General features: G+C 31.8%; 1 protein-coding gene across 1 annotated transcript; it reads left to right on the forward strand.

Moving 5' to 3' along the window:
- The first annotated feature begins 9,062 nt into the window (after positions 1-9,062).
- Positions 9,063-10,689, forward strand: LOC126264375 (uncharacterized). Its single transcript, XM_049962080.1, has 2 exons — positions 9,063-9,139; positions 10,206-10,689. The coding sequence occupies exons 1-2, from the start codon at positions 9,063-9,065 to the stop codon at positions 10,687-10,689; spliced, it is 561 nt and encodes a 186-aa protein (XP_049818037.1).
- The last annotated feature ends 12,858 nt before the right edge of the window (positions 10,690-23,547 follow it).

A 23,547-nucleotide genomic window follows, 5' to 3' on the forward strand; every position in this document is an offset into this window, starting at 1 on the left:
ATCTGCCAAAATGTGGAGAATGTGTATCGTATAAATATTACTCCAGGAGCTGACCCAGCGTACTAAATTTGATAATATGCTTTCCTTAGTTAACTTAATGCTGTCTTGTTAACCCTAATTAGTTTACTTGAAGGATTCTTCTAAAAAAAATCTAATTTACAGCGCAATGTAGCTTACACTACTATAAAGAATGAACAATTTTGACACAACTTAAAACAAATAATGTTTCATCTCCTCTTGGGATGCCAATTGTAACTGATGCGATGACCAGGTAGGAGTGCACTGAAACTACACATAAACTGTTAAAATTGTAATTTGAATTGTGCGCCTGTGGACAGTTAAGTTGTAATTTTAACACTAAATTCTTAAATATAAATTTTTCTTGAGAAATAATAAATTCTTTTAAGCCCAGAAAAACTTATTTACTGAGAAAAGTAATAAAGTTAACCTAAAACGTTAATACGACAATTGAAAGGTGATTTCTCGTAACATTTGGAATAAGGGTTCTTAAATTGTCAGCAAACAATCAATTGGCATTAATTGAAAAGTTAACCGGCCGAGATAATTACGTAACCTGGTTATTTGCTATAGAAACACATCTACAGCAAGAGAAGTTGTGGACTGCATAAAACCCCCCACATGTGTCATTGTGGACACAAAACGAGACACAAAGGCAAAAACTAAGATAAATTTACTAGTTGACTCAATAAATTACGTGCACATACAAGAGAGTAGTACTGCAAAATAAGTATGGGATAAATCTTGGTTGACACGCTGTGATGGGCTGCTGCATGATCTCTGTAATACTTCACATACTGCATGTTAAAACGTAGAGAAATATATGAGTAAAATAATGTGTACCGCTCACAAGCTCAGGAACATTGGTTTCGAAGTTGACGATGAATGGCTATTTACAGTGCTACTCTCCAGTCTACCAGAATCCTATCAACCAATGATTTTTGCTATTGAAAGCTCCGGCATGAAGATACCTTCTGTTTCTGTGAAATCAAAACTATCACAAGATGTTAAACAACCTGAAAGTGACTCAACAGTATTGTCAGTCATCAAGAAAATTAAAAACAACCACAGAAACAAAGTAAGGGTCCAAGGTGCTACACTTGTAACAAGTAAGGTCATAAAAGTCCTCAAATGCAAATCCAGAACCAAGAATGTTCAACAAAAGGCAAGTAATTCATCATATGCTGTTGTGTTTGAGGCAACATCCAGCCAAAATGACCCATGGCAAGTGGCTTCCGGTGCATCGTCACACATGACAAGACGTAAGAACATGCTTGAAAATATGACGGCTCCTGTCATACATAAAATCAGAGTCGCAAACAACAAAGTATAATCTGTGCAATGCTCAGAACAAGTGAGGTTGGACCATTATGACGATGAAGGTCAAAACAAAAAGGTGCTTTTTACAAAAGTATTATGTGTTCCTAAATTGGCAACAAATCTATTGTCTCTAAGTCAGATTATTTGCGATGGTAGCCAAATAAAATTTGACGGAACGAGCTGTGTTATTATGAAGAGCAGAAGTGAGGTAGTATCTTCCTACTGTAGCTTTATGTTAGGGTCGACTGGAACAGTATTAGGATCAGCATTAGTCATTTCAATTCTGTTTAAAATTTGTTCCATATAAATACTAAAACTCTTTTCGGTGTAGAGTCGAATTTGGCATGCCAGCAGCAAGGGAATTGTTTTAACCCATATGGTGACTTGTTCAATTTACATACCATGTTTTCGTCATGATCCAACCCTTCTTGTTAAGTCATAAATAGGTGTCTTCAAGTTCTCTATATAAAAATGCTGTCTTTACGTCTAGTTACTTGATTTTGTGACTATTTTGTACAGCCAAAGATAGTAACGATCGTATTGAACTGATTGTTTGTGCAAAAGTTTCCTGGTAATCAACACGTGCAATTTGTCCATATCATTTCACACACAGATGTGATTTGTAACGTGGTCATTAAATAAATGAATCACTGTCATTAAAGTTATTATAACAAATCGAAAAATCATCTCGATATTTCTTTTCTCTGTCAATTTGATGACACTGTCAATTAAAACAAATAGAAATATAATAAAAATATAACCACAATTTGATGTAATTTTAATACAATGAAAGAAACAAATCAAAATTACTTGAAAGATGACAACTTTTTTCTAAATTACATATTTCGAATATGGTTTAATTGGTCATTGGACGTTTTGTTTATATTGTAACGTGTGGCACATGTCACAAGGAAACGTAATCTTAGCAACATAAATGTTATTTTCTTTTATTTGATAAACAAAATTCCTTCGTTGCTACTGAAACTTGAAAGTTCGTGATTTCCGTGATTTTTCAGCACTCGTAATCGAAATCCTCAAACAAAAAGTTGCCATTATTGTAATTGTTTAAATATTTCACTTTTTTAAATCAACAGTAAATTAACGTGGTCGATTCTTTCAGCTTGAATTAGTGAGCGACCATTTTCAACTATGCACTGAATTTTTCTCTTTCACTTTTGGTTGGGTTATCACTCTCCCACAACACTAAGATACCAATGTTTCCATATTTGCTAATTTTATGACGAAAATTATTTAGATTCCTCATGTCTGGATGACAAGTTCAAATAATGTCAACACAACTTTTAAACCAAATCATGAAATATTGATTTCTATTCTACAATTTTCTGCGTAAAGATTTGCAATCTTTTTACAGTAGAAATTTATAAGTAATAGCATTCTTTTGTTGATTTATTACATATATATTTTTAGTGTCTCCACGTGTTCTTGAGAGTTGCTATCGAGTACGCACGTTTTGACAACTTTCTGACAACTTAGTCAACTAATGTTGAAGTATTTCCGTTCTGGTTAATTGCTGATCTTATAATCGCGATACCGATTATAAAAAGAGGTTATTTTATACGACAAAGCATCGCAGAACCTGGAATCCTATTAACCATTATTTTTCTAAAAATCTACTTTATAGTGCAACAAGGGCAACATAATTAAAAGGAACGCTTACGAAATTATAGACATTCAAGAAGTGAGACACGATTACTTGTTTTACTTATATGTTCCATACTTGATTTAAAAATATATTAAAATCGTGGTAGTAACTCTCCATATGCGTTGAGTTGTAAATGGAGTTCTTAGGATGCTTTATTTAAATTTGCAATTTGTAATAAGAAATAATTTTTGAGGGTATTAGAGAGTTTGATGAATAACCCGAAAAGTTTTGACAATGACAGAATATGGGGGCGTGACAACTAAGTTGACTTATTAATTACTAGTCAATAATAGTTGATGTTAACAGAGAAATGGAAAGATTAACTATTTCTACACATTATTTCTTCTTCAACAATAACGCATACTGGAATTTATATGCTAAATTACTGTCCATCCCATCTAAAAATTGTTCTGCAATCAGTGCACCAGAATATTCACCAGTTTTTCTTTTACATTTACGCAAATTTATTTTAGTTTGAGCCAAACCAACTTTTCTAGATAAACTACCGCCTAATCTGTTACACATATTACATTAAAATCTTTTATGTAAAGTGTAACTTTCGAAAATAATGTTGATTTATTTTTTTTAAAAAACTAATCAAGTAGTTAGGGCAAAGCGGTTTCTGGCCCACTGACCAATCACAGCGCTCGCCCCCTCCCCTTTTGTGTGGATGCCACGCCCCCTGCTCTGTTGGAGGTGTGGTCTATTGTTGTAGACTAATGAGATGTAAGGGGGTGTTACTTGTTGTGGATGGAGACCAATAGGGAATTAGTTTTATTTGCATTCCTGGCCAATGAGAACTCTTGAAATTTTGCAAAGTTAAGTTGTCGAGCAATGGGAATGCGTGAATAATTTGACATGTGACTTATCCCCCCAAAAAAGTTGATGTCACTGAACATGTGTGACTTATATAGAAAGCCCCGCCCACTCATCGACGAATGAGAAGAAAAAAGCATAATAAAACACACACAATTATTTAAATACATTTATTTCAATTATTATTATTATTAATTACACACACATACACAACCTTCAATGCTTCCTTTGACATAAAAAATCTGTATATTAATTCTTTAAAATTAACTAATTCAACGTTACTAATGTAAGGTACAACACACACACACACACATACACATAATTATAATAATATTACTATTACACTACCATCTTTAACGCTACCGCCTCCGGCACCACCACCACCACCAACATCTTTGTTTGTTTCAAACTCGAGACGAATGTCCACCATACCGGTATTTAGAATTTCATTTTGCCTTGAACAATCGATAACGACTATGGGACAAATTCTTCTATATTGATGATGATTGTATAGAGGTTCGTTTGATCGTTCATAATAGGATTGTTGAAAGGTTGAATACATTTCATATAACATGGAATATTGATTTTTATCGAAATTTATTTGTAAATTATCATATGGGAAAATTTCTGAATTTAAATACAATTTAATGTTAGTTAAATTAATGTGATCAAAAATACTGGAATTAATAAGGGAATTGTTTTTACGATTTGTTTGAAATCCAACTATTATAATTCGAGGTTTTTCGAGCTGCGTTGCCGACTTTACGCTCCACGTGTGACTTTGAGTCTTTGGTAGAAGAGGATACTCAAATAGTTCCCAATTACGAAAACCAATTTCCAATTCTCTACCACTATCGATGGTCGATAGTAATTTTAAACGTTCAACGTCCGACACCGCGATATGCGGAACTTTCCAAATAATCTTATTAATTTTTACTTTGTTTTTCTCTTTCGGGTCAGTATTATAGATGGCATTTAAATCGGAATTACTACGAATTAGTACTAAATCCTGTCGTAAATTAACAATTATTTTTCTAAAGTCTTCAGCGAAACCGAAGAGTGTACGCAAAGGGATGCTTAAATTAAAAGAGCCCGTGTTTGAATCGTCAACACTTACAATGCTCTCTTCTTCAGCCCATCCGGCACACGACAGACGCGTCGCTTCGTTTCTATTGAATGAAACATAACCTTTTAGAGTGGTAGTAATTCCTGGATTTTTAACGCGATCAATGACCTTACCTCCCACTTCATATCTCAATTCTTCAAATAGATAAGGAAAAAAGTTGTTTACAAATGTAGCTGTTTTGGCGGGATTACCTTGATCGTCCAAAAGTTTACCTTCAATATAAATGTAACTGTCCCAAGGCAAGGTGTACAAGTCGGTTTGTTGAATCGGAATTCTTATTTCGTCGTTGTTGTTAAAAGCATTGGAAATGTATGGTAGATGTGAATGTTTTTCTGCATTAATGATGGAATTGTCGAAAAATGCCGTTTCATTTATTGTTAAAATATCCATGGTATTTATTCTGATGCTGAAGCTGCTGCTGCTGCTGCTTCTTAACTTTGAATCCCAGCGATATTAAAAAAGCGATATTATTAGTTGTTAACCCTTCAGATGACTGTGTCTGAATAATTCTAGATTGAGATCTATTATATTTTATAACCATTTTCTTTGTTGTCTCTTACTTTTCAATCGATCGACAGCTCTCAGATGAGTTCTTAATGTTATCGTTTCTCCCCTAAAATTGAGCAGTTTACCATCTTGATCGACCAATTTAAATGTTATGTTGTTGATAATTTTCGTATTTAAAGGAAGATATATGACATTTTGTGGGGATTCTATAATTTTAAAACCAGCACCTACGCTTGGGAAAAATTCATGTAAAATATGGCTCATGACACCATTATCGTAGGAACCAGTTATAATATTACACAGTACTTTGATTGCATTCACTTTCATTATATTAACTGGTTTTTTCGATTCGTTTAGTTTGTTTACATCCAAGATTTTACTCTCAAACCCCAATAAATCTCCGATGGAATCTGGTTTGGAAAAGTCCACAACATGTGTACATTTTATTTCACATTTCAATGTATTTAAATTGGGATGTATCGACAAAATCATATGTCAGATCAATTTGATTTAAAAGATTTGAATTAATGTCTTTAATATCATAGGTGCCTGTTGGAATTTCAAGCGTATGATTGTCTATATAAAATTTATTTTTACCTATATAAATGTTGGGAATTGAATTGTATACTTCTAAACTTAAAAAGCCTAAAGCAAAGTCTTCACCCCCACCACCACCACCACCATCTTCATCATCAACATCTTCGTATTCTCTAAGATCTAAGGGTGGATAAAAGTCTGCTGATAAAACAGATTCGGTGCCTGTAAAACTGAACGTTCTCATTCTACCTCCCTCTCTCTTAAAACACAAATTATATACTAAACAAAAACTATATTTTTAAGAATACTTATACAAAAATTCCAAACATAAATGACCGCAATTGTAGTAGTCATTGGATTTCTGAAAATTATTATAATTATAATCAATTGTTGTTGTTGTTGTTGTAAAATCGGATGAATTAAAATAATCAATAATATCTTTGGGTGGTTTAAGATTACCAAAACTATCGAAATATAAGATGTACTCTTTATTTCTTTTTATATAAGAAACCCAGTGGGTGCCTGGTCCTTGTTCACAATCGAGATTAACAATACCGCATTCTTTGAGTTTACGAATTTTATTTGGTAAATTGTCTCGCATAAAGACACCTCGAAAATTTTTAATTTTTAATAATTTAACATATCTAATCAAATCTAGATTTGTTAGAGCACGTTTTGGTAATCTTTCTAGGGAAAATTTTTTTCTGTTGCAGTTCCGGCATAATACGAATAGGGATTTACAAAAAGACCTAAACCTTTTTTATGTGGTTTTAAAACTAAACCCTTTCCCATAGCGATCGCTTCCATTTTTTCATTATGGCGTTGTTTCTCTTTTAGCTGGTCTTGAGCTGATTTGGCTTTATTCACGGCCGAGGCAATCGAACTCGCTCCCCCCGCTAACGCTCCCAATGCACTCAGACCGGCAAAAAGAGGAATTAACGGAAGAAAACCTCCCGTTTTTGGTATAGGAATTATTCTAGACATTTTACTTCTTTTTTCTTTCTTTATTTTACTGTCTCGAATCTCTCTAAGAGCAATTTTGATTGCAGAAGAAACATCGTTCGGTTTTTTTTACGTAAAACTCGACGTACTTTTTTCAGTGCACTTTGAAATGAAATGCCAACATGGTGTGCTGTTTCCCAACTCAATCAGATGTATAATTACGGGACCTTCGAATTGTGGAAAAACCAACCTAATGCTAAATTTGTTGGAACACATTAACGGCTTACGTTTTGAAAATGTATATGTCTATTCAAAATCACTCTACCAACCCATCTATCAATATTTGAAAAAACTACTCGCACCCATCAAAGATATTAAGTACTTTGAATTTAACGATAACGAAAATATTATGAGTCCTTCTGAAGCGAGGAAAAATTCAATTTTCATATTTGACGATGTGGCATGTGAAAAACAGAGTGTAATGAGAGATTTTTTCGCAATGGGTCGACATAACTTGATCGATTCCTTTTATTTAACGCAAACCTACGCTCACATTCCCAAACATCTTGTACGTGACAATGCGAACATGTTGGTGTTATTCAAACAAGACAATATGAATTTAAAACATATTTATAATGATCACGTCAATACGGACATGTCATTCGAAATATTCTACGATATGTGTTCAGAGTGTTGGACAACAACAAAACATGGATTTTTGGTAATCTGTAAAGATTTTGATTTGAACTGCGGTCGCTATAGGAAGGGATTTGATATTTTTATTGCATTATAGTTTTTTTTATTATAAATAATATACCCATACATAAATGTCTTCATTCAGAAAAAACGTTGTTGCCATGGAGCATGATAAAGACCGTGACAAAACAACTATTACGAAAAAATTGGTGCAGGTGCGCAAGAAAATTCGACATAAATTGAATGCTTTAAAATCGGGACGAATTAATATTGAACGAGCCTTACAACCATTACGTCAAATTATTACAAAATCTGTTGAACCATCATCATTATCATCATCATCATCATCATCATCACCATCTTCAACCATCAAACAGGAATATATAAAACAAGAAGATAATAATAATGTTACACCTAAGAAAGAAATGAGAAAAAAAGAAAAAGAAAATAAGAAAACAAAACATGTTGGAACAAGTCCAATACAACAACAACAACAACAGCAACAAAAACAAACGTTTTCTCCAAGAAAAGTACAATTTATAGATGATAGTGTGACATTTACACATACACCTGAATCAGATAATGACGATTATTATGATGATTATAATAATACTATCAACAATGAGGGAAGTTACATTTACGATGATGATGATAATGATGAAATTGCAAATCCAAATAGTAGATCAATCATTGAATCTATACCTGAAGAATCTTTTATGGAATACTTGGAACAATATCATGAATTACCACAAATTTATATATCTCGATTTATTAGGGACACCAATCATGAATTTGATCATCACTATCTAAGTCACGATCCTCTAACTGATAAATTTAAATTTGGCGATTCAGAAATGGATTTTAAAGGTCCCAATATAACGATTAAGAATAAAATTTATGAAGGGACTCCCGGTCTATATGACTTGATATTTTTAAATAAACCGAAAAACTCTGCTACACCCCAGGATATAAAGAATTTTCAAGAAATACTTTTAGAAACAAATGCTCATAAAAGGAACTTTAAAAAAGACGAGCAAGTGGCTGGACACAGAGGTGACAAATACAAATTTGTAATTAAACCAATGTTAAACGCGTTGGCAGAGGAACAGATTGAAGCAGACAAACAGCACAAAAAGATGAAATTAAGAATGCACCATCATAAAGGAGCAGGATTGGGAGAAGAAAGTAAAAGAAGAATAATAAAAAGAAGAATAAGAAAAGGAAAGGGAATTGGTACTTTAATGCGGTTTAATAAAAAACCCATAGAATATGTACACTGGGATGATCCAAATGAATTGGTGGAAAGATTAAAATTGTTAGTTGCTTCCCAAATGGCTGGAAATAATAATCATACTAACGAAATAAACAGCATAATTGAAGAACTAAAAGAAGCCAATATAATTGAATAAAAATCATTAACATTAAGTCATTTAGAAAATGTCAGTTGATAAGTTTGGACGGCATCAGCTGCAGCTGCAGCTGCAGCAACAGCAGCAACAGCAGACATCGACAATGTTAAGTGAAGATTTTGTTAAATCACTAATTGATGATAAAATTAAAAATTTAACCTTGATTATTGAATCGATTGTTGATAATAAACTAACAACAACAACATCAATACTCGATAAATCCGATGTCGAATCATTAATGGACTCTAAATTGACAAACATTATTCCAAGTCTTGAGAAAATGCTAAAGGATTTACACGATCGTCTAATTGTAATTGAGAAACAACCGAAAATCACAGAATCCTATTCCACTGACTTTATTGCACTCGAGGGAACGTTGACGGCTAACCCTTATAAACAAAATGATTATCACGTTCAGTTAAGTAGCGGTTTGACAGAGTTCAAAGTTCCATTGGATTTAACTATAAAATCAATTGCATTTATATTTCCATCTACACTAACCCTCTACATTGATGGGAAAAAATTAAACAACCCCCTCATAAATATTATCGGTAAAAAATTTAAAAAAGGACAATCTATCATAATAACACATTCGAAACCAGGTAGCGTAGGTCAAAGATCACTGGTAACTTTGCTTATTAACTTACCCTTAAATAATTAAAAAAATGAAAAAGCAAAAGAAAATTATCAACGACACCGCAGCAGCAGCAGCAGCAACCACAGCCGCAGTTATCAATTACAAACGTGAGATTATTAATGAATTACACAAACCGGCACGGAAAACTTTTAAAAGACGACATGTAATAGTGAAAGGTTTAAATGATTTGTATCAGGCCGATTTGGTGGAAATGATACCGCATGCACGACAAAACAATGGATTTCGCTATATTTTGGTTGTTATCAATGTATTCTCTAAATTTGTATGGGCCGTTCCGGTTAAGAATAAAACCGGCAAAGATGTAACAAAGGCAATGCAAAAAATTCTAATTTCAACAAATAATGTCCCCGTCAATCTACAAACCGACATGGGTAAGGAATTTTATAATAAAGATTTTAAAATGTTAATGAGCAAATTGAAAATTAATCACTATTCAACGTACAGTTCGAAAAAAGCATCGGTAGTCGAACGTGTTAATCGTACATTAAAATCGTTAATGTGGAAAGAATTTAGCTTTCAAGGCAACTACAAATGGTTGAAAATTCTACCCGAAATCGTGTTAAAGTACAATTCAACTAAACACACTACAATTGGAATGAAACCGATAGATGTCACAACTAAAAATGAACAGCCACTATTGAAAACTGCATTTAATCACATAAAAATCTATCGCGGAAGTAAATTTAAAGTGGGCGATAAAGTGCGTGTTAGTAAATACCGAGAGGCATTCAACAAGGGCTACACACCGAATTGGTCCAACGAAATTTTCACCGTAGAAAAAGTCAATTTAACCCATCCTACAACGTATATTTTGCAAGACGATCATCAAGATCGAATAATGGGTGGATTTTACGAACACGAATTGCAACTAGCAAAATATCCCGACATTTATCTTGTGGAAAAAGTCCTTAAACGAAAGGGCAATAAGGCCTACGTGAAATGGTTTGGTTTACCGACCAACCAAAACAGTTGGGTTAATAAAAACGATTTGTTGTAAACAAAGAGAGAGAGGGGTGGTGGAAGAAGGGAAGTGGGTGGGGGGGTCATGAAAATATTAATAATTTTATTTAGATTTATTTCACAGTCTAGTAGCGTCGCTCGTAGAAATAATAGTAATAATAATAATAATGATGATGGATAGTGCTGCTGATGCTGATGCTGCTGCTGCTGCTGCTGCTTTTCAAACTTGTGGTGATATTAAAAGTGATGGTATGAGTCAAGGAGGAGGAGGAGGAGGAGGGGGAGAAGGAAAAAGAAGAAAAAGAAGAGGAGATTATGAAAACCTGCAAGATGATGATGGTGATGATAATTATGATCCATCGCAAAATCTTCTTATAAAATCCACTTATGATATCAATCAGACAACTCAAATTACATGTGGATTGAATAAATTCAATAATTTTCGAATTGTTATAGAACTGCAGGATAAATTTAACAGAGATATAAAAATTTCATTTACTACAGTAGAATGGGATGATCTCATGGAAATATTGTCGGAGGCGATATGTGAAGACTTTATATAACTGAACAACAACAACAACAACAACAACATTATGAGAGAATGTTATGTTAACGAAAGCATTTATGTTTGTGTCTCATTAACCAATGATCAACATCATTATCATCATCATAAAAAAATAATTAAAATATATGAAAAATACAACATATTTTTCGATTTATGTGTGTCAGATGTGAAAAAAATTCTAAGTACATACAAACATCTTGTAGCAAAAAAGGTGAACCTATTAAGAAATCTTAATTTCTACGAATATTATTATAATGTATTACGAAATTTAAATGATCTGTATAAGAATAGTGATGATGGTGGTTGTGATGGTGGTGGTGGTGGTGATGTACCTTGGATTAAGGCATTAGAAGTCTTTTCCAATGTTAATGACAGTCTTGAAAGTTTCTGTTTCACCGAATGTTTGATATTTTTCAAGGATCAAGTACTATTGGATATGGAATATTGTAAATAATTTAAATAAAGATATAAAAAAAACAACAGTGTTTTTATTAACAATTTTATTAATACATACATACATACATATATTATACATGTGTAAAGATATATATAAAAAAAAAACAACAGTGTTTTTATTAACAATTTTATTAATACATACATATATTGTTATTATTATTATTATTATACATGTGTTTCTATACTATAATGCCCCCAAGATAGGGTAGCAAAATCATCATCATCAACATTATTATATCTTTTATCATCAAAATATGATAAACCAATTTTTTTCTGTGTAATACTATAAACATTATGCTTATTTGATCTAATTAAATTTTGATTGATATATAGTTCATTTTTTTTTTTTTTATTTAGACATTCTACATAATCATCAAAAGTTATAGAATTTTTTATAATATTACTTTTAACTCCTTTAGCTTTTTTAACGCATTTAACAGATTTGTTATTACTATTATCATGACAGCAGCAGCTGCTGCTGCTTTTGCTGCTGCTAGTGCTGCTACCTTCAATAAATTTAAATGAATACATTTTAGATCGCAAACCAACGAAATGAGTCATGATATTTCCATTTAATTCATCCTTCATTAAACCCACCACTTTTTTATTAGTCAAAGGAATATTGTAAACATTGTTTGCATGATAGTCACTGGTATCAAATAAATTTAAATTTAACTTGATAAAATCCTTATAGACATCTTCACATTCAATTCGATATATAAGACTGTCTGTATCGACATATAATAATTTTAAATTATTATTATTAAAATGAGGAATCATTTCCTTATAGTGAAATTCGTAAAGACATACTTTTGATAAGTCTAAAATGGACATGCCAATGTAAAAGGGCTTATTAAATACCACATCTAATTTGTTAAGTTCTATGGCCATTAAATTTTCATGGAAGATGGTGCGACTATGGAAACGGGGGCTACTAATCAAATTTTTGGCACCATAACGACCCTCCCAACATGTAACCAATTTAATATTTCGATATTTTCGTACGTTTTCCATTGTTTTTCCAAACACTGCATTATTCATCAGTTTAAAAAGATCTTTTTCAAAATCGTTTCGAGCTCCCTGTCTAAACATTGTATTTAATTCGATGTACGGTTTTAGCCAACAAGATTGATTAAATTTTAAAATTTTATGAATTTTCTTCAGCACCAGACCAAAACGCATCACTTGCTTTAAATTTCGATAATGAATGACGTAATTCTTCTTAGGAAGTAAAGTGACAAGTAGTTTAGGTAATTTTGAATTTGGTGGTATAAGAGATTGCGGACAAAATGGCAGATCGGAATGTGTGTCGTGCAAGTGTTGAGGATAATCCAAATCAACTTCTAAAATATATCCAATATCCGAATCGTCGGCAACTTGTAAAACATCGAAATCACCATTGACATCGATCCATTCGAAATTTCTATAGGGTAAAGGTTGACACATTGCCCAACCATATAAGTTATTTACGTCAAAGTACATCAAAAATTTACTTGGACTCTCTGAATTATAATCTTCATTCATATATTTATTATTAGCAGTCGCATATCTATGAGAACATTGACTGATTCCACCTCTCAACCCCCTCTCCACAAACAACACAGTATCGACATTTTGAATTAATTCCAACGAACATTTAGTATAATATAACATAGCATCCCAGGAATATCCTGGTAATGTATAATAGTGTGCAGGATCCAATTTATAATTTTTATGACAATTATTGCGAAACTCTTCAAATACATCCGTTAATAATAGTACGTCAGTTTTTAAATATAAGTCCGAATACTCACCTAAATTTTTAATGTTAAATGCACGCCAAACGTTTTGACAATGTAGATAATCCTCATTGCTAAATCTATTACAATCGTTTAAGTGGTTTGTAAAATGTTCGATGGATGGTAAATGTTCCATCGACAATTTATTATATGAATCCAAATAGTCATATGGAAAATGACCCTTTTTGTATAACAAATATAAATTTTCATCAGATACATTCGCAAATTCCGTATCTAGAATGGGTTTCGTTTCTAAATTTGATGCCAACTTTGCCAAACTTGTTGACATAAATCTAAATGAATCGATAAATCTAAATCTAATATTTGTATTCTCGTCAACAATTGAAAAAGAAATGTATTTTTCCTTGTTTTTAGGCAACACAGTTATTTTATCAAAATTTACCATTTCTTTTATTATAAAATGTCCATCGTAACCGGATAAGTTGTGAAAGACAACTGGAATCATAAATTTGGTTTTATAATTTAAATTACAATGTTGATGTGCCACACCCCGAAATTTTCCTGTAAAATGACAATGATCTCGAACAACAATTGAATGTTGCATAAAGGGAACTTGACAAATATGACAAATAGAAGATGATGATGATGATGATGATGATGATAAATTATTATTGTCGATCATGGGTTCAATATGTATCATTTTTTCCTTTACAAATTGAGAAATTGTTTTCAGTTGGCTATTAAACCAGAGCATACAATCACTCTTGCTACGATAACTTTTATAAAATGATAAACTATCGTCATATGAACACTTAACATAAAATCCTACATTAAACAACTCATGCTTTTGATAACGTCTAGTATTAATCAAATTTTCACCATCATCATTATCATCATCAGTAAATGGTGAGAGAATTGTTTCGAAATCAGCATAAATAATGAATGGAACTTTTTCCTTATTAATATAATTTCTAAAACTTATATATTTGTAATCTGGAAAACTTATTTTATATTTGTTATTTTTATTACAATATTCAATGTGGTCTTTTAATTTATTTGTATTACTAAAATAATTTAAACATCGATCGCAAATGTGCACTTGATTGTGACTATTGGATAATTGACATGATACTAATCTTGAAAGATTTTTAATATAGACATAATGATATCGTAAATCATCATCATCATCATCATCATCATCATCATCATCATCATCATCATCAATTTCAGATTGATTGTATTTATTGTGAAATATTAATAGATTAACATGTCTATATAATTTTTCTTCAGTCAAACGACACGGAACCACCATCATGGAACTATTTTTTTTCTTACCACCCTCATCCTCATCTAAAGTATATACATTAATAGATATTTTATTCATTTTTTCAAATTTTTCAATGGCTCTCATTGAAATTGGAAACTCAATGTTAGATAAATTTAAAACTTCATCAAAATGTGGATATGAGGATCTTCTATATGGTTTACCTCGAGGTGGAAACAGAGCTGAAACTATTGTCCATGCAAAACAAAATTCATCTGAATTTTGAACATTAATACAAGCTTTTCTATTTTTTATGAATTTAGGTAGTTGCAAAAAGGATGAACCACCATTTCCCATTTCATATTTATTCACATTTATTTCAAGGTTTAAAATCCTATGTAAAGCCCATCCACTATCACGTTCTTGAAACTCTTCTAATTTATTCAAAATTTTATCTACAATATGTTCAACAAACCATTTTTTTAAGTCAGACCCTAAATCCAAAATCTCATTTTTAGTATTGAAATATTTAATTTGACTTTCCCCATTAGAATTAAGAAATGCGCCGCTAAAACAGGAGTTTAATTTTATTATCCTATGTGTTTTAAGCAATTTTTTAATATTACGTCTAAATAAAAGAAAGCTATCATTGAAAAAATGAATAACATCTTTATGTTGCAAATTAATAATAATACCTGTTTGTATGCGAGAATTAAAGCATGTATTTAACGTTTGCCAACAAACACGATTTTTTTTTTCTTTTTTATCGCATCTCGTGGCATCATGTTGTTTAAATATCAATTGTTTTTTATATGTTTTCATTAAGTTTATATTAGCATATAACTTTCTTTTTGTGCTAATACTTAAATCTTCTTGTTTTATCGTTTGCAATATTAGTTTAATGTTACTATTAATTATTTTTTTCCATTTTTCAATTTGTGATTTACTCATTATAGTAACTGCATGATTAATTGTATTAACTATTTCATCGCATACATTACTAATTTCACAGATATTATTACAATTATTGGTTATCATATTTTTACAATTAAAAATAAATTAATTTTCTATTATTTCAATATCAACCGTATTGTGAGGCAAGTCTGCTTTATATATAAGTGAATATTTGTCAGGTTTAAATTTGGAGATTTCAGCCTCTACTATGGGTACTAGTCTTTTGGGTAGATAAACTATTTCATCATCCAATTCAACTTGTACTGTTTTTCCATATTTACTGTCCACTATATGCATATCCCTTATAATATATTTTTTTTGTTTTTCCAAACTTCTTATTGGTGAATATTTCTTCAATTGAACCTTCGAATTAATTGCGTTTACATTCATTGTTCTACAAATATTTATTGTAACTAAAGAGACATATAAAACACACAAAAAAAAATAATAAAAAGAAAAGATACTTACATTTTTATGTTTATAACGCAGACAGATACAAACTCAAATACAGACAATTGCAAAATTGTTGTCGATGGATATTTGTTTCTCTTCGAACTGATTCATTTCTAAAAAATGTGTTCAATTTATATCTGCATGCTCCCCCAGATGCTACCTACCGTTTTTTCTTTTTTTAATAAAACCAGATTTTGCAAGTGCAGCTGCTGTACGATTTATTAATCAAGTTATGGATCCAATTTACACTGGTTTTTAATTTTTTTCTTTTTTTGCATACCATATTTCTATATAAATAGCGAGCCCAGACTTACAGAATTACTATCATAAAAAATATTCACACAGTAAGTGTATGTACATACGTATGTGCTAACCACAACAACAACAACAGCAACTGCAACCGCAACAACAACAGCAACAGGAACCGCCACAGTAACAGCAACTGCAAACGCAACAACAACAACAACAGGAACCGCAACAGCAACAGCAACTGCAACTGCAAACGCAACAGGAACCGCAACACCAACAACAGCAAAATGTATATCAAGTACATTATAGATATGGATGGGTTCAACGTGAACAAAGAGTTTCTTCCCAAAGAATTGGCTATACTAGACACGGATACTGAACGTACGTATTTACATTATTTTAAAGTGGGATCGTTCAGATCCCTGTCTGATAAAGATCGCCGAACGGCGGTATGGTTAAGGAATCACCTGCATGGATTAGATTTCAAAGATTACAAAGATGATTTGGAATCTAATGAAATTTTTTCTATATTGGAGGACCTTTGCCGTACCGCCGAGTCTGTGAATGGGAAGATAGCTTACAAAGGTGGTACTTGTGAAAAGACTTATTTAAATAAAATAAATTATGAGCATCTAAGTTTTAATATTGAGGAATTTGGATGTCCAAAATTAGATATATTAATTAAAAGTTATAATCACAGTGCCACTGTAGCTGCTGATCAAAATTGTTCACGGCACAACCAATTGATTAGAACTAAATCACCTCCCCACTGCCCACAAATGGAGGTGAAATATTTCTACGAATTTCTTAAAAGGAATAATTGGTTGTGCAAAGGAAAAGAATACTCATGATGGTGTAAAGATCTGTGGTGGGGAGAAAACAAAAGTTCAACGAATTCAATAAATACATGATGCTTTATTGATTTTTTTCTCAGTATGTTTTTGATGTATCCTACTACTACTACTACAACTACTGATAGAAGAAAAGACTTGATATTTAAAAGTGAAATACATTTGGGAAAATTGAGAAAACTTCAACAAGACATTAATTTATATGTACTGAAACGTGAGTTGTTGATGAAATTAAGAAACTTAAAATTATAAATTTGTATGATGAACCAAGCAAGCATGGAAACAGTGAGTGAAACGATTCGCAAAATAGAACAACTATTAACGGAGAAAGAAAAATCATTGTGTTACTGTATTAAAAATAAACTGCTTTATATTAAAAAACAACTGGAACATTGTTATGATGATGGGGAGTCATCGGAGCAACAGCATCAACAGAAATTTCACTTTACTGGATGTTGCTGGTCCACTCCAGACGCCATCGACGGTCCCGACACATGCAATTGTTTTCACATAAGGATATGTATTCAAAAAGCCAATGATCTGATCGATCAATATAAATAACTATAACGAAGTAGTAGGACAAGAAATAAACGTATCATTTTAATATCGAGGTCAACTTGTTCTATATGTGTCTGGATCATTGCTCTTAATAAACAGGTGTACGTGCTTCAAGGTACTCCGGTACGTATTAATTTCGCATTCGCAGTCATATATGCACAACGAGAACAACAGAAGCAGCAGCAGCAGCAGCAGCGACGGTGGTGGTGGTGTTAGTGCATGATAAAGGTGCGTGCGAAAATTATCATGAATATTAGAACTAGAAGCCAAACAAATAAGACTGTTAAAAAGTTAGAAAGGTTTTTAAAAAAATGGAATAGATGTAAAGGAAGGGGAACAGCAGCAACAAGAGCAGCAGATTTTGACAGAAACAACACATGGATGGATGAGTTGGAGGAACTGAAAGAAAAAATAAGTAAAGAAAAATTTGATTATCTTGTAAATTTAGCACTGTACTGTTCTTGTGATTGTGGTCAATTATTAGATACTTGTCAGGAATATATAAGTAATAATAATAATTATAATTATGTACCTTACATTAGTAATGTTGGATTAGTTAATTTTAAAGAATTAATAGACATAAGTGATAGAATTTGGGATAAATATGCAGATTTTTTATGTCAAAGGAAGCATTGAAGGTTGTGTATGTGTGTGTAATTAATAATAATAATAATTGAAATAAATGTATTTAAATAATTGTGTGTGTTTTATTATGCTTTTTTCTTCTCATCCGTCGTTGAGTGGGCGGGGCTTTCTATATAAGTCACACATGTTCAGTGACATCAACTTTTTTGGGGGGATAAGTCACATGTCAAATTATTCACGCATTCCCATTGCTCGACAACTTAACTTTGCAAAATTTCAAGAGTTCTCATTGACCAGGAATGCAAATAAAACTAATTCCCTATTGGTCTCCATCCACAACAAGTAACACCCCCTTACATCTCATTAGTCTACAACAATAGACCACACCTCCAAAAGAGCAGGGGGCGTGGCATCCACACAAAAGGGGAGGGGCGAGCGCTGTGATTGGTCAGTGGGCCAGAAACCGTTTTGCCCTAACTACTTAATCACTTTACATTACAATCGTTATGATTATCTACAGTGGAAAACTTACTTGACAACTCCAGCCCAGTTAGTTCAGCAAACAATAAATCATGGCAGATTCTATCAGATGCCTTTTAAAAGTCTGTATAAACAACATCAACCTGTAAATGATTTTCAAGAGCAACAACTGTCGAATTGTTATAAATAAGAAGGTTGGTCGCAGAAGATTTATATTTGCAAAATCCATGTTGACTCTCATTTATAATATTTTGGAACTATTTTGAAAATTAATTTTTTTGGACAATTATGGAATACAAAACATTTTTCATACAGGCCTAAATTTGTTACAAGTAAACTATCTCCATTCTTTAAGGTAGGTGTAATAAATGATTTTTTCTGTACATTAGGAAATAAAGCACATTTTAAAAACAAGTTAAATTCCATTTTTAGAGGCTTTGTTAATGATAATCCACAATTCATTCAATGCTGTAGAAGGAATATCATAAGGACCTCTATTACTAGATAAATCTGACTTCTGAGTTCATTAAAAACATCAATCTGGAAAAAATTATTATTATTTTTTGAATATAAACCAAAATATTTTCATGACAAAACGATATTGCTTAAATTTGTGTTTGCATTGAAAGCTAAAAAACGAAACAAACAGCTCACGTGTAGTTGTAGTTTTCGTCTTTTCAACGACGAAATTGTAAGTTACCAAATAATTGTTCAAGTTCAGTTTTGAAATCAAATTACATTTTGTACATATTCAGGTTCCAACAGCAATGAAGGCGATATGTTTATTAATCAAAAGTAAAACATACTTCTGTTGTCTGAAGAATATGCAATGCTTTAATACAATTCAATATACATAAATTTGAACACTAAGGAAATCGGGTACCTCTGGAAACGTCGGCAGACATTTGGTTTTTATTGAGATTTTCACTTAGCTTGTCTCTTTTCCGGACACTACACGTAGTTCACACACATAGTTTATTGATTTAGTAACCGAAGTTACCAGCCAAATTAACAACTCTCCTCTTTCGAATATGGTAACTGAATTGGTCTGAATTTAGTTAGTTACTAAATTCAGACAAATAAACAAATTTGTTTACCTGGTTGGTAACCTTAGTTACCAATCCAAGAAACAACTGAATTAAGTTTAGGTTTTCGTACTATAAACAGTTTAATAACTGAATTAGCGGTCATGAAATGAGTAAACAGCAAGCGTGCCTGCAAGAAGTTTGAGTGCTTCAGGGTCCTATTGGGGCCACACGGCACATCGCCAGTTTCATTTCAGAAGAAGTTCCTATTAAGAGACAAAAACCGTGAAATAAGAAAATGAAAAGGCGGCTCAAATCCAGGTTCGATTGTCAGAAAGACACAGCTAATTATTGTAAAGCCCCAGTTTTGATCGGCTGGATTAGAGTACATTAGAGTACCAATTAATTCTCTGTATCGTGTGGAGCCTTTGAACATTTTTAAATCTCTGTTAACTTTCTAAAATATATTTTTTTTGTTTAAGTGTTACTCTTTTCTTACTTTGGTTAATTTCTATTCCAAAAAAACCTAGCATTCTTTGATCTTCAATTTCTCAGCTAATTCTCTCTTACTTTCATTACCAGTTCGTTTTTAAGCAGTTCTTTTGTACTCCTTAAATTTTTCAAGAAATTCTCCTTTTGACATGAGAAAATACACCTTGCACCATCCACTATTATCGTCTATAAATGTTAGAAGATATCTTGATCCACCTCTGGTTCTAACTCGCTTTGGTCCGCAGATGTCTGGATGAACAATATTCAGTAACTGCTTACTTCTTAATTCTCTGGCAGTAAAGGGAGTCCTTGCGTATTTACCTCATTGATATATGCCACACCACGTGGGTAATTTATCGTTATCCAATTTTATTTATGCTTAATCAAATAATATAAAATATATAAAATATATAAAATAATTGTTTCAAAAGTGCCATACATCTTTGGAAATCTCGCATCCTTTGATACTCTTGAGGTCCGATGGGCTTATGCATAGGATTATGTCCGCATTTACCTTTTTATCTTATTTACATCCACGTTTTAAGTGCTGATTCACTTTTTTTGTCACCCTGACATCTAACTGACTTTGATACTTCATTAACGAAATTCCAGGTATCGATTTTGGTAAGTAACGCCTCTACCTGAATCCGCCTCGTGCCGAAATTTTCTTTGGAGAGAAGTTCAATTCTTGTACCACAGAACGCCATCTCGAGTCCCATGTTTCGATAGTATGGACCTACCTTATAACTCATCCTACATCTGAGAATTAAGCTTGTTTATTCTAATTATAATTTTAGAATAGTGCCGAAGTAATTCTTCCTTAAAATTTAATCTGTACTGTAATCAGTAAATGTGTTTCCTAAAAAATTATGTCGCATATATCTTTTAAGTACTTCTTTCCACTAACTAATTGGAGGTTAAAATTAATTAAATTAACCACAAAACTTAAACAAAGTAGTTTCATTTGGAAAGTTATATTATTTTTAAATATTTGGGAACCACATTTATAGTCATTTAGTGTAAGTTGAAATATAAGGATGAAATTGATTCGGAACAGTTCTAACATTAAAGTTATTATAACTCATCTCGACATTTCTTTGCTCTGTCAATTTGTTGACACTGTAGATTCAAACGAATAGAATTATAACAAAAAATAAAACTGAACCATAATTTGATGTAATATTAATACAATATAAGATCAAATCAAATTTACTTGAAAGAAGACAACGTGATTCCAAACCACATATTTCGAATTAGGTTTAATTGAATTAACCATAACTCTTGCCTATAATTGGACAGGCTGACATACATCATAAGGTGACGTAATCTTAGCAACATAAATGTTATTTTCTCTTATTTGACTAACAATCTTCCTTCGTTGCTACTGAAACATGAAAGATTGCAAAATATCACTCAATACAACACTCACTCCAAAATGTTCGTTTAATTTTGTAAGTACTAATTAATTAAAATTTTATTTATGTGTATATACATCAGGCAAGTTACTTGTTCTCAATTTCATCCCCCACGTCTCTTAGTAGCAAAATATATTTCTGCATTTAAGTATAAAGTTAATGAAAACAATTTCTATTCACATGTTAATTATCTGTCAGATTCACAGACAGTATTCCTTTGATGGAAAATAAATGTCGTCGAGACATCTACAACTGATTTGATTTCAGTGACTCGTAATCGGAACCTTCGGACAGTAGGTTCCTATTATTGTAACTGTTTAAATATGTCACCTTTTTAAATCAAAAAATAATTCACGTAGTTGATTCTTTAAGCAAGAATTAGTGAGCGGCAAATTTCAACTGGGTATTGAATTTCTCTCTTTCACGTTTGGTTGGATTATCACCCTCAAACAACACTAAGATACCAATCTTTCTAATTTTGCTAATTTTATGTTTAGATTCCTCATGTCTAGATGACAAGTTCAAATAATAACAACACAATTTATAAACAAAATCAAATCACAATTTTCTGTGTAAAAATTTGCAATCTTTGTTGAGTTGAAATTTATAATTAATAGCTCATTTGTAATTTTGATGAAATTTTCATCTACTTTAGTGCATATATATTTTAAGTGTCTCCACGTTTTCTTGAGAGCTCGTAACCGCTACGCACGTTTTGAGAACTTGCTGACAAATTAGACTACTTGGGCATGTTGGGGTATTTTCATTCTAATTAGTTGCTAATCTTATAATCGCGATTATAGGAACCTGGGATCATTTTAAGTAGTATTTTTCTAAAAAAACTACTTTACCGTGCAATAAGGTATAACATAACTGAAAAGAAAGATAAACATTCAAGAGGTGACACACAATTTACTTGGTTTATCTATATGCTATATGCAGAATCTTAACATCTACTACATGTCTGATCGGTATTCTAAATAAATGATTTTCCAAGTAAATTGCGTCTCAATTCTTGACTCTGTTATAGCGTAAGCTTTATTTTCAAGAATAAGATATTTTTTCGCATTGTAAATTAAATTATATCAGCAGAATGCTACACAGTTAACTGTGACAGGAAAATAGCTCCTCGATTATTATTATAGGATTCTGTGTTCAGAATATCTCGACAATTTAGAAGAACAACTTTGTGTACTTGGTAAGGCCATTATAAAATCGTCCAACAAGCAAAATCTCCAACATCAGTTGACAGTTAGTTGTCAAAACACACGTACAGAACCAGAGTTCTCAAAAACTTATTCTCTCGTTTTAAGAAATTGTTAATAAATAATTTAATTATTTACTCCAAATAGTATTATTCAAGTCTTAACCGTTAATTTAAACCACACACATTTTCCATTTAAATTTGATCCACTGATGTTAATCATCAAATTTGACTTTCCTTAGAAATTATCTGTTATTCCTTATGAATTACATCTGAAATAAATTAATGGCGCGTATGTTGTTGTTGATTTTTTGAATGGTGAGACACCTACTGTTCTAAAGTTTCACAGCATCCCTTGAATGTTGAAATTGTTAATATTTTAAATTAAGTTTTGGGAACAGTTGTAAATTACAGATGCTAGGTTACAAGTGTTCTATTGTTTTTTTAAATTTAGATTCCCTTAGATACAGAATTTATTGCAATTAATCAAGGCGGAATATTGTAACAATTACATTAATAACGAAATATATCTATTTTAGAGCTCTGATTTCAAATAGTGTTAATTAATCATGAAATTCTCGGAAATCAAGCCACATGAAAATTTC

The sequence above is a fragment of the Aethina tumida genome, chromosome 1, assembly GCF_024364675.1.
Source record: "Aethina tumida isolate Nest 87 chromosome 1, icAetTumi1.1, whole genome shotgun sequence".
NCBI classification, from domain to species: Eukaryota; Metazoa; Arthropoda; class Insecta; order Coleoptera; family Nitidulidae; genus Aethina; species Aethina tumida.

Excerpts from the sequence above, each read along its gene's own strand:
- LOC126264375 (XM_049962080.1), top strand. The coding sequence starts at position 9,063 with ATGTCAGTTGATAAGTTTGGACGGCATCAGCTGCAGCTGCAGCTGCAG. Across the intron at positions 9,140-10,205 it reads CAACAGCAGACATCGACAAT|CTTTCAAGGCAACTACAAAT; the intron begins GTTAAGTGAAGA and ends GAAAGAATTTAG.